General features: G+C 40.5%; 1 protein-coding gene across 1 annotated transcript in view; it reads right to left on the bottom strand.

Annotated features, from left to right (window-relative positions):
• LOC136876965 (nephrin) overlaps nucleotides 1-17,171 on the bottom strand; it is a 1,454,397-nt gene that overhangs the window by 782,522 nt on the left and 654,704 nt on the right. The window contains exon 4 of the mRNA XM_067150735.2: nucleotides 2,656-2,766. Coding sequence (XP_067006836.2) covers nucleotides 2,656-2,766 — 111 coding nt within the window. The remainder of the gene's footprint in view (nucleotides 1-2,655; nucleotides 2,767-17,171) is intronic.

Genomic DNA, 17,171 nt, shown 5'->3' with positions numbered 1-17,171 from the left:
GGATTTTTGAAGGGCGGAAAAAAGTCCATTCGATACACCATGTCGTACAATGTCGGCATGTAAAAGATCTCTGGTGACACATTTGGTGTTTACCAGACAAGATTCATTAAATCTCAGCCATAGACTCCCAAGAGAGATCCGGTTTACTCTGTCTGCCATCTAGTGGGCTTAGAGTGAAACGGAACATCGAAATTGACGAGCAGGCAGCCAGATGGCGTCAAATAGAAATGTCTGCACACGGTAGCTGAGGCCATACGATTATTATTATTATTATTATTATTATTATTATTATTATTATTATTATTATTATTATTATTATTATTAGCTGTTGCCTCAGAACACCCGAATACAGACTTTGAGATACAAAAACAAAAGGAGGCAGTCGCACATAAGTCAAGCCAGGCCTGAAAGGCAAAAATTCGGTAACTCATCTTAAGCAACGAATGATAGCATCTTATATTTGTTCAAAAATCAGCCTGCATATTGTTTTAATCTATTAGAAGTGTTTTTTAAAACCCTATGGTCATTGAAATTCAAGCACACATTTTATTACATTCATTTTTGCCTACGAGCATTCTTTATACAAAGATTCATGAAAGAACTAATGATCTTCACATTCACCTACCCTAAGTTCTGAGGTTCATTTGGCTCCTGAAATAAGGTTTAAAATTCATTATTGGACCTGAAAATCCCATCGGTGTTCAAACTTTCATACCTTGATCGTGAGCCGACCTCAGTTTTGTTGCTGGTATACCATCAACCTATGATTATCCCTTTCTTTCGACCTCAATCTACCTTGAAATATGAGTTGAAGAAGGTGATATTTGATATCTTTACACTATTAACTCCGATGCTACTATAAAAATCTATTAATAACGAACAGTAGAGTACATTCTTCTTTTATTTCTTCCAATCGCTTTCCCTTACTACAGCAGGGTCCGCTTATCGAAACATTCGTTTGAATTTGACTCGATCCAGTGCGTCTTCGGAGGTGAATCTAAAAATTGTATGCCCTTCTTGATCCAGTCTACTCGCAGTTACTTAGTAGGTAATGTACATCTTCCTCTTTGGTGGTACAGTGAGTGAACATAATTTAATAAAGCTGAAGAAAGCTGAATACCAGCATAGTGACATCATAACAATCATCATAAAGAATCATATATTTGCTTGTTGTTTAAAGGGGCCTAACATCGAGGTCATCGGCCCCATATAAGGAATCAAAGACAGTCAACATCGTTATTCTGAACATAATAAACAGTCTTCAACATGTACAATTTCAAAGTTTATGTGTGTTTGGCGAATTATATCCGCGGTTTGGAGTTTCTTAAAGGTTTTAGACAGTGGGAGTACCATCGCGCGAAAAATTAAACTCTGTTTCTGTCTGTGGACTTCTTATTTGTACGCTTATTACGGAAAATCAACGGGAGGTTTTGTAACCAAACTTTGTCTTTAGAATGTACATACTCTCGTATAATATTCAAGATGCATACCATTTTAAATTACTAAATGTGTTGATGGTTTTGAGGAAGCTTGGAACAGAAAGTTAGACATACCTTCATTAATATAATGTCTACGAAGATAAGTTAGAGAAAAAATTGATTTAAATAAAAATTTAATCAATTCTTTTTCAGTGAAAGATTTCGGTAGGATGAAGTTTAGAAATGGTGAAAATACTCTGCGACGACTAAGACATTGCAGTACCGGGCGAGTTGGCCGTGCGCGTAGGGGCGCGTGGCTGTGAGCTTGCATCCGGCAGATAGTAGGTTCGAATCCCACTATCGGCAGCCCTGAAGATGGTTTTCCGTGGCTTCCCATTTTCACACCTTAATTAAGGCCACGGCCGCTTCCTTCCAACTCCTAGGCCTTTCCTATCCCATCGACGCCATAAGACCTATTTGTGTCGGTGCGACGTAAAGCCCCTAGCAAAAAAAAAAAAAAAGACATTGCAGTGTTAAGTTTACGGCTGTAACTTACATTATATCTATACATGATATTTGCAAAGATCTGAAGTAATCCAGCATTGACTGATTTTCAATTATTTATTATTAACGAAATTTAACAAAGATTTTATCGTCTCGCATACAGTATAGTAATTTAAAATGTTTTTAGCTCTGTGTATGTCGTATTTTAACGTGTATTTATGTTTCTGTATGTGTTCATACTAGGCTTTAAATGTTTTGTATACTTCTATTAACTTTTCGATTGTAAATTACATGACTGAATATGACCCTACGCAAGGGCCGAAACCGTCCCATACATACGTATTGGTGTAGTTATTAGTTATTCCATTTCATTTCATTTCATTTCGTATTGAAATGTGGATAAATTCTCTTCTATTCTCCTATTGGTGTTTATTTCGTGTGTGAATTTTCACATATATTCCAACCTTAACAACATAATATAAATTACAAATAATAATGTTATATATCAGAATACACTCAAAGGATTTCCAAAAATAAAATGGCACTGCCCATTGTTAAGTCAAAAACAGCACTCAAATGGTTTAGATTCAAATCAGTGACATCGTAACCAAATGACCCATCAATGACGGACAAGTTCTGCTACTCTAGTATCTATATGTTGCTCTTATATATACTGGAGGACAGCTGCTTACAATCAGTAACTTTACAAAATTACGATGAATGGTTTACTTACCTCCTGTTACCTCACACACTAAGCTGATGTCAGTCCCTTCATTGTACGGTTCATTCAGTTTGGTTCTGTCTCGACGCTTAGCATCGTAAATCATCAACCGTTCGGGAGGAACTGAAACAAAGATACAATATCTGTAATTAGCTAAGTGAGTTACGTTTACCATTAGAAAATGAAATATAACACAGATATAATTAATTTTGCAATGATGGAGAAGCATTTACACTCAAAATTTGGGGAAGTATAGAAATAAACTTTTATAAAAAATAGGATCGCGACTATCTATGAAGTATATCTGGCGAGCCACATCATGCAGTTTGCTTCCACATGAAACACATTTATAAGACCTGGAATCGTGGTGTGGGATGCTTTTAATTTAGACTCTCCCTGACCTTTAGTGTGTTTGAAGGAAATATTGACGGCATGGTGTACGTCAAGAACATTCTTAACTCGTTCTGATACCAGTCTTGAGGTCAACTAATCGCTCCAGAAAAAGAATCCTTCGGACCGGTTTCGATTCCCGTCAGGGTCAGGGATTTTAATCGCATATGATTAATTCTTCTGGCTCGAAGAATGGATATTTGTTACACGATACATTATGTCTGACATTCTACAACAATTGCACAGCTACGTCAACAGACACTCAATAAACCTTGAACAGTGCATTGCATGACGATGTTCAATATCTCTATAAACGTTTGCATTCAAATATACAGGTGAGTGTGGATGCCCGAGGATGAGAGACAACTTATTCATGTGGTCACTGAGTACTTTTGGATCACAAATCATGTACAAGAAAGGATAGCAGAGTGCGTTGCGGCACGGCTTGTTACGGTTGCTAGCTCTGAACTCGAAAGGGAGGAGTTCGAAACCCCGCCCACACCGTCATCCTCGATGTGCTTTCTAGTAAATTCCCACTGTAACTCCAGGAAAATTCCGGGATGATCCAAAACCAAACCACATGGCGCAAGATCCCCGAAGGGCCTTGCCCTACCAAGCGAACGCTGCTCAGCCCAAAGGCCTGCAGATTAAAAGGTGTCGTGTTGTCAGTACGACAGTTCCTCACAGCCGTAATTATTGGCTTTCTAGACTGGGGCCGCTATCTCAACGACATATAGCTCCTTAATTATTGGAATCGTGTAGGTTGAGTGGACTTCAAACCAGCTCGAAGTTTCAAGTAAAAATCCCTGACCTGGACGCGAATCGAACCTGGGGCCAGCCTGGTTAGAGGTGGACACGCTGCCCTTACACTGTGGGGCTGGAAATACTAGGATGAAACCTTTCTTAAAGCCACGGCTGCTTTCTTCCCATTCCTAGCCCGAAGTTTTTCCTTCATTTTACAAGTTCCTTTACGTTGCACTGACACAGATAGGTCTTATAGCCGCGATGGGATAGGAAAGAATTAGGAGTAGGAAGGAGGTGGCCGTGGCCTTTACTAAGGTACAGCTCCAGCATTTTCATGATGTGAACACGGAAAGCCACGGAAAACTGTCTTCAGGGCTGCCAACATTGGGGTTCGAACCCACTATCTCCCGAACGCAATCTCATAGCGGTGCACCCCTAACCGCACGGCCAATTCACTCGGTCCTATCCCGTACGGTTACACCTACATCCACAGAAAACACCCTCAGACAGCGGTACATATAGCTCACCCGGTCGAGAGGGAGAGAGAGGGAGACGGGGCGCCTGCGGTGCTGCATTCCAGCGCGCGGGTGCCCTGTAATTAAACGGAATGGTGAGGATATAGCTTTGTCAACTGTGTAGAGGGCCGGACGTGTCGTTCCAGGGAGGCCGGCTCCTTTTTTCCTTACCGGGGGGTGGGGGGGACACGGCACGGCCGGTCACTAAGGTAGTTATAAGAGTGGCGCTCACATGTGGAGAGGTTTCCCACCCATGTGAGCGTCCACGTAGTAGATTTAGTTCATTTTTATGTTTTAAGGGTGGCGCTAGCATGTGGCCTGGTTTTCCGCCCATGTGAGTGTCCACATAGTAGACTTAGTTTATTTTTATTTTGCCTCCACATGGTAGTTGTAGTTCATATTTTCTCTTTTTTTTTGTAACGGGAACAAGTATTTGGGCCGAACGCCTGTAAAGTTTTTTCAATAAATATCAATAATATCAATATAGCTCACCCCAATGGGGTGTACGGTAAAAAGCAGCTACAGAATTGGCGACCCGAAAATATCCTCGGATACTCCCGGGATTAAAATCAATACGCTAAAATGACATCAAATCAATCATGTGAAATCATTTACAATAACCCACGTATATTACCTGAAAGTCTAATCTAGAACTAATGGAACGAATTTACAGTTTTTCTTCTATCGTACTGTTAGTGTGAAGGAATAAAACATGTCACTTGAGTTCGTTATTGTAGCTTAATAATAATAATAATAATAATAATAATAATAATAATAATAATAATAATAATAATAATACCACAGCTACCTTGTGCAGGCATTTAGATTCGACACAATTTGGACTGCCTGCGAGTCAATTTCGAGTTTCCATTTTTATCCACAAGATGGCAGAGAAACGGATGACTGTTGGGTATTTTATGGTTGAGATTTAATTATTTTTTTCTGGAGAATACTGAATGGATCAGCAGAGAGCTTCTCCATGCCCACGTCATACGACATTGAGTAGACTATAGAATCGTCTTTTCTCCGCCCTCGAAAATACAGGTCTCTCTGGTGGGTTTGAACTTGCGAACTTAGAATTCTACCACCGATGCACACAAGGAGCAATAATATTAATAATAATATTAATAACAATATTAATAATAATATTAATAATAATATTAATAATAATAATAATACAGAGGTGTGGCCTCCGGAGAGGCCTGGTGCAGGTCGAGTTGAAACCTTTTATGTATTATGAATTCTAATGATGAAGACGGCATACACGGCAAAATTCAAGCATTGGAATTAAACAATGAAGGTTAAAACCCCCGACTCAGGCGCGGATCGAACCCGAGAGCCCTTGGGCCAAAATCCAGCATACTAACAATTAAGCTATGGAGCCGGAAAAACTCGTGCCCTCATCCCGAAATGGTGTAGTTCTTTTCAGGCACACCTCCAATGGAGGTGGCTGCATCTACCATTTAAACCACACACCAGCCCTTTTGACTTCCTGAAATCTTTCGTAGTACCGGGAATCGAACCGGGCCTCCAAGGACGGTAGTTGATAGCGCTAACCGTTATGCTACGGAGACGGACATAATAATAATAATAATAATAATAATAATAATAATAATAATAATAATAATAATAATAATAATAATAATAATAATAATAATAATAATGAACAGTTCGAAGATGTGAGTGACGATTATATTCATGGTAACTTTAAACAATAACAGTAAAACAACATTTAGTTTCAGAACACAGATTTATATGTAATTAGATGGAGTCTAACAGTAATATAGCAAGCACAAGGCAGTCACTTTCATTTTAGTTTGCGTGAATACCAACGTAATATCTTCGTTACAAGAGTCCTGAATAGACTATCTGTTAAGAAGCGAACAAGATTCTTGTACTACTTATTTGATTGCCTCTGTTTTCAACTGCTCATGAAAGAGAAATAAAACTATTTTCTAAGACACAAAAGTTATTCGAGAGCCATTAAAGGAAACGATGCTAGACTGCTTCGTTTGATCCATACATTTAAGTTATATAAAAGACCGGAATATAACAAAAGCGGGAATGTCGTACTTTAGTCGCATTCAATGGAAAACAGAACTTTGGACTATAGAATAAAGAAAATATCGCACGATTCTATACCAAAACCGCTTCTAGTTCTTAAGAATGTCTATGTGGAACGATTATTTCAATAGCCCATCACAATTTTATCCCAAACAAAAAGCAAATCAAGATGAAGTAACAAAATCTCTCTATCTCCGTATCTACATACATCAAACAAGTTTACCATCACTACCGTGTGCCATTTAAGTGTATTTCTATCTTTACTTGTCTTATTCAGACCGGAAAGAAGACCCGTAGGTTGTTAGTAAGCATGCAACTGCACGTACTCCAACCTACAGGCAGAACGCCACAGTCAAATGGAAGTTAAAACACTACTTTGGAAACATTTGTTAAGAGTCAGGCCAGAAGATTGGAGAATTTGAAGGTATAATGAAATAAGAGTTGGATAAGAAAATATTATAAGTATGGTGGTGGGAAGGAGTGATGTCTTGGTTAAGGGAATTTTGGGAGAGGTGCCAAGCTTCAGCAATGCAGTGAGCGTCTAGGATGGCACGACGTGCAATGTTGACATTTGAACGTATACACATAATAACATTATCTCAAGAAGGATGGTCAGCAAGGGCAGTTGATTGACGAGTGGTCCGTAATCAAAGTGATATTGTCTGAACATGGAAGTGGTACAGAGAGAGAGAATAACTGTTGATGACTTGCCTCACACAGGTCGTCCAAGGGCTACAGTCCATTACCGTTACCTTAGAATTTCTGCTTGGATTAACCCTGAACGGCATGACCTCATGCGTATTAATGATATTCGGGCAGCCATAATTCAGCGTGTTTCAACTAAACCGCATGAGATGTGGAGTAGGTAGAACAGCATCCACTTTACACACCTGGGGCTGGTCAGTTTCTCCATACTGTGATTGTGGGGAGGTTCGACAAACAATGAAACATGTAGTGCAGGAATGTCCACTCCGTGCTTTCACTGGCACCATGGAAGACCTCAACACAGCAACACCCGAAGCAGTGAAGTGGGTGGCGGGTTTGGACATTCACATTTAGTGACATGTACATCACTCGCACTCAATGTGTATATATGAACTGTCAGAGTTGATAGGTGGATAGCGATGTAAATATATTGTGTTTTCTTCTTGTACTTTCAAACTTTGTAAATTGCTTTCTTTGACTGTATAGATATGATAATTTGTATTTACTTTGTACTCATCTTTCACTGGTTGTGTAAATAGTTTATGGGTTGTCATTATTCATCATACGCCAAATAATAATAATAAAAAACTCAAACTGTGAGAAACAGGTCGCAAGGGGCACAACTTCACTCTCGCCACCCATGGGTAAGGCCCAGCTCTCAAATCCAGGCATCTTGAGGCGCGGTGCAGGTGGCTCCAACATTATGCAGAAATGTCTCTTCAGAATTAGAATAACGTCCTTTGTGCCGATGAGTGCCGCATAAACCTCGTTCCTGACGATCGTCGGCAACGTGTTTGGAGGCGATCTGGCCAGGCTTCATGTTTCACACCCTCCCTGTCCTGCACGTGCAGCAATGTCGTGGTTCCCTGATGTTTTGCCCTAGCATTATGTGGAACTACCATACGCAACCCCTAGTCACGCACTGCAATATCACGGATTACAATACATGGACGACATCCTCCGACCCATAGTGACACCGTATTACCAGCATTTTGGAGAAGAATTTGTCTTAATGGATAATAATGCACGCATCCAACGTGCGGTTCTCGTTAATGACTTCATTCGTAATCACGATTTCGCTCGTCTAGAATGGCCTCTCTGTTGTCCGGGCGTGAACCCTGTTGAAAATATCTGGAATGAATTAAAGAAGGCTGCTATGGTCATCACGATCTACCAAACACTCTGCGAGATCTACGTCCAATCACTATCGAGGAATGGAAAAATTTCGATCAAGACGAATTCAAGGACGCATCAATCCGAGAGGACGTGTTAACAGGTACTAAAAGTATTTTTGTGTGCTGTATTCACTAACGCAAATAGATAAAGAAAATCTATGTTGTTGCTGAGGCTCTCATTTTTTGCTTTGTTGGGCAATAAATAACGCTGATATGGTATCTCTGCATGTCTACCTTTCAGTATTTTTATTTTTGACCATTTTTCTTTGTTAAGAGTCAGGCCAGAGGATGGATGATTTTGGAGGTATGATTAAGTAGGAGTTGGAAATGATAATATTTTGAGTTTTTGGTGGGAAGGAATGATCTCATGTTAAGGGACGTTTGGGAGAGGTAATAATTTTTGAGATCGAAATTTGGAGTGGATACTTGATGAAGGGTTGGGCACGCGTCATTTTGGCCAACCAATGTTTTTTAATTTATGTTCCTTTTCTTTCTTTTATTCGTTTCTTATTTATGTTATGAAAACACGCTTACTGTACAATAAAGGACTATACATATTAGTGTAAGATCGTAAGGTATTTGGATAAATGAAATATTTAAAATAAGAAATGAAACAGATCTGATGATAATGATGATTGTTTTCTAGACATCAGACATTTCACTTAATGTATAATTTGCAATTTACAAAAAATTTAAGACACATAATAGAACAATGACAATTTTCAATTTGGGCAAAGACAAAAATGAACATTACAACCATGCGTACGCGTGTGCTTTACGCCGAGAAATCAGTGATGAATGGGAAGTTTGAATATTTTTTTTATACGGTTAATGATGTAGTGGATGGGGAATAGAAAAATATATCCCGTTATATTCTCGTCACTCTGCTGTTTCTACTACTTACATGATTCGCCTATAGAGCTATCAGTACGCTGCAATGAATAATAAACTTGTTCTTAACCTTCCTTGAATTGCGGTAGATTTTAATATTATCTGAGATGTCTGATTGTTGGCCCCACAGGAGTTCATTAACGTATTCGGATCCAATGACAGAGGGTTGTCACACGTAATGACCCGCAAATTCTGCCAACGTCAGACGGGATCCGTACTGTCATCACGAATAAAAGGGCCTACAAACAACCAATTGATTCATTTAAGTCAGCAGTACGTTCTACTATGAGTGGTCGCTTCGAACCTTATCCTCAGCGTCTTGACTGTGAGATGGAGTATTGTGTACTCCATTATTCCATGCAAATTAGACTTCCTGCCCTTAAAATGACACTTAACAACATCCTTAGTTACCTGAATCCAAGCTGCCACCATGGTTAAATTTTAGTAGTGAAGCTTGTAGTATTCTAATCCAGTTTTTATTAGGAATTAAAATCCATTTAAGGAAACTATGAATTCAAATTCAGATATAATGGAATGATTTGAAATTTAGCTCTCGAATATTTTGTTTTATTCGAAGCAATTATTTGGTATTCGGATGGTCCCTATTATACAGGCAACGAGAATCTTCTTCCCAATTCCTGCCTCAATTCATTATTAATATCACAAGCTACCATACAAACCTCACACCCTCTTAGGCCAAATGCCAACCGACTGTGTCAAGATTTGATGTCCCCTACCTCGGACATGGGACTTCATACACAATGCAAACCTATTAGGGTCTCGGCCTGCCAGATGACTACTGCCCAGCCAATTGACTTGCAGATTTTGAATTGTCACACAATTGGAATGACGATATCCTCAGACAATTACTTGACATTATTGATTTCGTCCACTGCCTCTCGCATGAGATTGTTTGAATGTGCCAGGATTGGAACAGCCAAATTGAGCTATCGTTAGAACCTCTAAGCTTGGTGATTTCCAATACACACGTTATCAAAATTTCTCCCGGTTTCTCCAAGTAGCCTATCTTCGAGATCTGTCGTGGTTACACTTGTCAGAGAGAAGAAATATTTAGTCATTCTCGGTTGTCAACAACATTACTTGCACAGATACACGAAGTTATAAGAGCAAATTTTGAAAATTAGTGCTCCCCAAATAATACTGCATTTCTATAATATAAGAATCTTCTTCTTTGCTGAGTTTTCCAGTTTAACTGATAGGCAGGATGAATATTGCACAGTCCATGTTTTGCCAGTTCTTCGTTTCGGCTTTTCTTGGAAACCACGAATCTCTTGGAGTTCCTTCTTGAGCGGAATACGTTTTAGGATATCCTCCTGTGTTATCCCCACTTCTTGCAAGTCCTTCTCTACCTCGGTGAACCTCGCCTCCTTGTTTTTTGTCATTGAGGAAATGAAAGATCCTATTGCTCAGCCTTGTAGGATTCATGCGGGCAATGTGGCTAGAGAAAACAATTTTCCTCCTGCGAATGGTCTCTGTAATCTTTCCTACATGTGGCAGCATGTGGTTGCAAATAATAATAAATCAACGTGGCGAACAAAAAAAATTGGTGTCCCACAAAGGTCAGTCTTGGGCCTTCTCTTGTTCACTTTATATATAAATGATGTCCCTAGGTCAATTAAGCACTGCGAGTACCATCCTTATGCTGATGATCTGCACATTTATTACCACACTAGAACTAATAATGTATGTACTGGAAGGTACACCCGCCCCGTTCATTGAACACATTGGAGACGGCCATATTTGAACGTGCTATCCTCCAAATCTGGAGTTCATGATTATGTCGTCTTCTAAATTCACCATTGTTTGTAATAATAATAATAATAATAATAATAATAATAATAATAATAATAATAATAATAATAATAATAATAATAATAATAATAATAATAATAATTGTACCGGGCGGTACACCTCCACTCCGCTAATTTAAAATGTGCGCCAGTTGAAACTTCTCTGCTGGAGGAAGTCTGAACTTTATCTACGCTATTAATTCTCTACTTTCTCAGAAGATGTCACCACGTGGAAAATTTTGAATTTTTGAACTGTGTCATTTTTGTTGTGGTTTTGTTTCACTTGAAGTAAGAAGTGTGAACTTTCTCTTCTAGAGGACACTACTGAAGATCAACAATAGTGCAACCTAGTGCGGAGTCAAAGAACTATTTTGTTGGAGAAATTTTTATTTCAAATGTTTGTCTTTGCTAAATTTTTTTTCAGTTATTGTTTAAGTTGGCTGTATACCCCTCTCTTTCCCCTTGTTTTGCATTTAACCAATCCTGAATTTCTTTGAGTTATTTCCGACCAATCCGATGTATCTTCCCCCAACTTGGATATGTTTCTGTACCCGAGCCAATAAAAAGTTTGTGGGAGGGTGTTTTCATTCCCCTAACGCCTAGAACCTTCCGCGAGAGGATATAAACTGCTGATTTTAGGGTCTCCGGGCCACGTCTGTTCCATCTTTCAGTGTATAAAGTACATAGCAGGAGGCGGGAAGCGCCTCTTTCCTCGGCAGCGGTCATCAATAAGGTAATGGCCGATTAATAAATTCTTTCTTTGCTAGCTCAGCAGTTTAACTCTCGGGGCGGGTGCGAAGCGTTCCTCCATGTAACCTTTTCCTAAAATGTAACGATCTTTTCTTCTATTCTCTTTTAAGCTGCATATTGGGATAGAGAGTGCTAACCCTCTCGAGCTCCCACTCACATTGTCTTGAGGTGAACTTATTTTCTCAACCTATTCTTCGTTAATGTAAAACAAATTGCTCTTTTCTAAAGTCACCTCGGTAGTATGGGATTAGCCCTTGCATTAGTGGCCTAGAGGCAGATTAGGTTTTTTAAAACAAGTGTATTAGGAGTGCAAGTTCGCCTCCTCTCAAATTGTTATTTTAGAGGTCATGTAATTGCCCATTTTTATTTAATAGACCTCAGTAGATTGGGTATTTTACCCCTGTGTTTATGTCCGTTGAGGACAACTTGAAGGCGGAGTTTGGTTTAAATTTTGAGAGCGAGTGGCTCTTTTGAAAATTGAGTGTTGTATGCCTCGTGGAGGCTTTTCTGTGTAATTTGGAGCAAGGGCTCCTAGGTATGAATGGGGTTTTCTGCCCCTCTGTTAAAACTCGTGTTTGGGGTAAAACTGAGCTGATTGCCCAAGCAGTGTAAAATCTGGGCGCGAAGCCCAATCCCTGTAAATATTGTAACTACCCTTTTTGATCTGCTACTTTGTACCTGCCATGCTTGTTATTTCTTTGTTTTTGAAAAGAAAATATAACCTTGTTAAATTTTAAATTAATTTTGCTTTCGTAGCTGGAGACCTATTCACACCCGCACCTTCTTTCACCTCTACCTACCACGGAAATATCCGTAACAAGTGGTAGCAGAGCGTGGTTGAATGGGTCTCAATTTAGCCCCTTCTGACGGCTAAATATTGTTTGTTCCGAACTCTAACTATTTTCCCTGTTGTTGGAATTTTTTGAGTTTTTCAAAATTGTTCTGTCACCATGCCCGGCCCTCGCGATTTTCTCCATCTTAACTATTTGCGCAAGGAGGAGTTGATCTATGAATTGACTATTAGAAATGTACAATCTGGAGGCACGGTTGCAGTAGACACAAACAAGCTTAGAGAGTCCCTAGATTTGCCCATTTCCATCCCCAATTTGGGAGAGAAAGAAATTGACGACTCTCTTTCCACGATCACGGAGAATATTACTGGGCTAGCTTCTGTAGTTAGTTTTTTTGATGAAAATGATCCTTCTCCTAATCAAATTAAGCGTGTGCAAGCTAGGCTATATCATTTTTCGAATAGGGTTAACGATCTGTTGTCTCTAAAGTTGAATGACGTTCAGAAGAAGGAAGCTAGTACGCTGCTTGAAAATATGTCTGAATTATCTAGCAAGGTCACTCAATTGTTAACAGGGGAGGTTCCTCCCAAAAGCGATCTACCCACCACAGTGAATGCAGGTAGTGAGGAAGCGCCTCCCAAGGGAGAAGTGAATAGGATAACCGTTGCTGCTCAAACTATCCCTGCCCCATTGGACAACGAATCTGAACGTCGTGCATCATTGAGTAACATCCGTTCTGAATTAACTTCTTTGCCATTGAAACCTTTACCTACTATGTCACCCGGGTTTAGCAGCTTGCCTCATCCATTGGCAATGTTGCTCAGAGGTATCTCTAAGTTTTCCGTTAATACCACCAGTGATGTAATTTCTTTTTTAAGATTTCTAGTTGAATTTCAGGATCATGCCCTTGTGTTTTCTCTTTCTCCATGTCAAATTTTGCAAATTATCTATCCGTATGCTATTGGTATTCTCTCAGATAAAATAGTAAGAGCCATTGCCGAGCAATCATCTATTGAGGATTTCCATGCCCATTTGCTAGCTAACTTCATCCCGGCTAGGGCCAGGTCCTCCCTTATTCAGAAGTACTATTACCGTGTACAACGCTTGGATGAAAACTTGGCTGATTTCATTCAGGACATTAAGTTTTATACTAGGGTGTTTGCTCTTCATTTCCCTGAGGATCAGATTGTACAAGCTATTGTGGAAGGGATTTCACCACCCTATAGGTCATATTTGTGTTTCGCGGCGTGCCCGCAAACTTTCTCTGAACTTGAAGCATTGGCCGTCTCAAAGGAAGGAGTTAGATACGCCGATTCTTTGCGTGTCGCGAAAGAACCCCCGCCTTCCTTTAGTAATAATCTGCCTCCACCTCGCCGACCAGTCAATCCCCGTAAATGTTATGCTTGCGGGTCGCCTGACCATCTGCGCAACAAGTGTCCACTGATCAAGTCAAGTGGGACAAGGAATGGAGCCGGGTCATCACAAGGCTGTTTTAAATGTGGGGCTTTCTCACATATCGCCAAGAATTGTCCCAATTCGAATATCACCCCCTCCTGCTCAACTTCTGGTGCAAATTCCACCTATGCCAATAACAAAAAGTGACTAGTGGCTTCGGCTGAGTCGACTAATCCATCTTCCCGAGACTCAGCCCCGGGTAAACAGGTTGTAAATTCAGGGAACGAGCAATTTTCAAATTCATCTTTTGAAGGTCCCAAAGAGTGTCTTAGGATTGCGGCGGATTCCCCCGCACCGGTCCCCTTTCTCAAAATTGAGTTAAATAACGAGCCTATAACAGCTCTCTTAGATTCAGGTAGTGTTTGTTCTATTATTTCGGCTGATTGGTATTCAAAATTGAAATCTGTTTGCAAGCTTCCTAACTATTGTTTGTCGGCGATCCAATACGTTGCGGCTAATTCCTCTCCATTAGAAATTCTCGGTTCCTTATATGTCAAAATTCGTATTTTTCAATTCACATGGAAAGTTAAGTTGTTTGTGGCCAAGCATTTGTCTTGCCCCATTATATTGGGAGCGGACTTTATTTCCCACACTGGTCTTGTGCTCGATCTTCAGAGTAGGTCTTGCACTTTCAAATTTGCCTCTAATTGTAATATCCCTCTATTAAAGTGTAATTCTGCATCATGTTCTTCTATTTCGCCTACCCAGGATGAGATGTTGTTAGACCTTAGACATCTACCTGAGGAGCAGGCTGATAGTATTCGCAAATTGTGTCAGTCGTTTCCCGAGGTGTTCTCTGATACTCTTGGTGTTACTGACCTTATTGAATACAAAATTGAGGTCACGGATTCGATTCCTGTCCGTTTTCCACCTTATAGGCTATCTCCACCTAAAATGAAGGCTTTAAAGAAATCATCGATCAGATGTTGAAGGACGGTATTATTAGGCCCTCTAAGTCAGCGTATTCTTCGCCTATTTTTTTAGTCCCGAAACCCCAAGGAGGCTTCAGGCCTGTCATTGATTATAGGGCTCTCAATCGGAAGGTGGTGTTACAATCTGTGCCCCTTCCCGACCTTCATTCTTGTTTTTCATGGTTTCGTAAGGCCAAGTTCTTTACTATCTTGGACTTGAATCAGGCCTATAATCAAATTCCCCTTGCCGAAGAGTCTAAACATCTTACAGCGTTTGCCACGGACTGGAATTTATACGAGTACAACCGCGTGCCTTTCGGGCTCCCCACCGGAGCAGCTGTACTCACTAGGCTACTAGATAGGGTCTTCTCCGACATCAAATTTGAGTACTTATATCACTACTTGGATGATGTCGTCGTATTTTCAGAGACTTTTGAAGAACATCTAGATCATCTGCGAGAGGTTCTCGATCGCCTTCGTAAGGCTGGGTTAACTGTTAAGTTGTCCAAGGTTGCCTTTGCTAAGCCCTCTATGTCTTTCCTAGGGCATATTGTGTCACCTGATGGTGTAGCAGTCGATCATTCTAGAACACAGGCCATCCGTGATTTCAAACCTCCCAAGGACATTAAAGGTATCGCCAGGTTCATTGGTATGGTGAATTTCTTCAGGAAGTTTATTCCTAACTTCGCTAATAGAGCGGCGCCCTTAAACCTTCTTCGTAGGAAAGGCATCAAATTCGAGTGGGGACCTTCTCAACAAGCCGCTTTTGAAGACCTTAAATTAGCACTTTATAATGCCCCTGTCCTTGCTATGCCTGATTTCTCGAAGAAATTCATCGTCCAAACCGACGCGTCGTCGTCAGCGGTAGCTGCAGTCCTTCTTCAAGAGACTGAACTAGGGAGGCGCCCCATCGCCTATGCGTCTAGAACATTGTCGGCTCAAGAAGCCAAGTATTCCATCTATGAGCTCGAAGGTTTGGCAGTCTTATTCGCCTTAGAGAAGTTCCGTCTCTATCTGGAACATGTTAAATTCGACCTGGAGACAGATAATCAAGCCTTAAGCTGGGTCTTAGGTAGGCCGCGTCGTACTGGTCGTATAGCCCGCTGGGCCATCCGTATTTCTGCCTTCCAGTTTGATGTTAGACATATCAGAGGTACCGAAAATATTGTCGCTGATGGACTCAGCCGTATGTTTTCAAACGACGTCGAGACCCAAGAACCGGTCGACAGTTCATCACCTCCCGAGTCCATACTATCTGATGTTAATGCCATCTTAACGGATGCCCCCATGCTCTTTAGGGATATCGAGAAATACCAACGTGAAGATCCGACGCTGGCTCCGATAATGGAAACCCTTTCTTCTGGGGAACATGTTGTCCCTTATGTTCTGAGGAATGGTGTTCTATGTTGCCCTTCGAGGCATGATAAGATGATGAAAGTTGTTGTTCCAGCGGTTCTTGTACCTATGATCTTCAAGTATTATCATGAGACCCCATTAGGAGGGCATCTTGGTATCTTTAAAACTCGTGAAAAGATTCGTGAAATGTTCATCTGGAAAGGTATGGACGGTGAAATCCGTGAACTAGTAAAGGCTTGTAAATCCTGTTTGCTTAGTAAACCGACCATGTCCACCAAGGTAGGCCTCTTGTCTTCCCAGCAAGCGTCGCGCCCCATGGAACGCCTGTATATTGATTATGTAGGACCATTCCCCCAGTCAAAGGGTAATGCCAACAAGTTCATCCTTGTGTGTGTAGATGGTTTTACCAGATTTTCCTGGTTATTTCCGACTAAGCTGGCTACCGCTCAGTCTACCATTACTTGCTTAAATTCTATTTTTGCTTCTTTTGGTCCGTGCCAATATATTGTATCTGATAATGCTAAGGCTTTTACATCTAACTTATTTCGTAAATTCTGTTTTGACTTATCCATCTCTCATGTAACTACTTCTGCTTATTACCCTCAACCATCTCTGGCTGAACGGGTTAATCGTAATCTCAGGTCCGCACTTATTGCCTATCATCATGAAGATCATTCCAGGTGGGACACGTCCCTGCATTGGTTAGCTTTTGCTTTGAATTCGGCGGTTCATGAATCTCATAAGTTCACTCCAGCTTCCTTGATGTTCAAGTTTGTTCCCAACACGCCGCTCTCTAACCCTTGGTCTCTGAGTGACATTCTACCCGAGACAATAGATCCGGATAATATTAAAGATCTTTGGAAGAAGGCTAAAGCCAATCTTAAGGTGTCTCATGAAAAGGTTAGAGAAAAGTATGATCGTGGACGGAGACCCACCACTTTGAAGGTAGGTGACCAGGTGATGGTCAAGA

Source organism: Anabrus simplex, chromosome 7 (assembly GCF_040414725.1).
Source record: "Anabrus simplex isolate iqAnaSimp1 chromosome 7, ASM4041472v1, whole genome shotgun sequence".
Taxonomy (NCBI): domain Eukaryota; kingdom Metazoa; phylum Arthropoda; class Insecta; order Orthoptera; family Tettigoniidae; genus Anabrus; species Anabrus simplex.
This window is presented reverse-complemented; position numbering and strand designations above follow the sequence as displayed.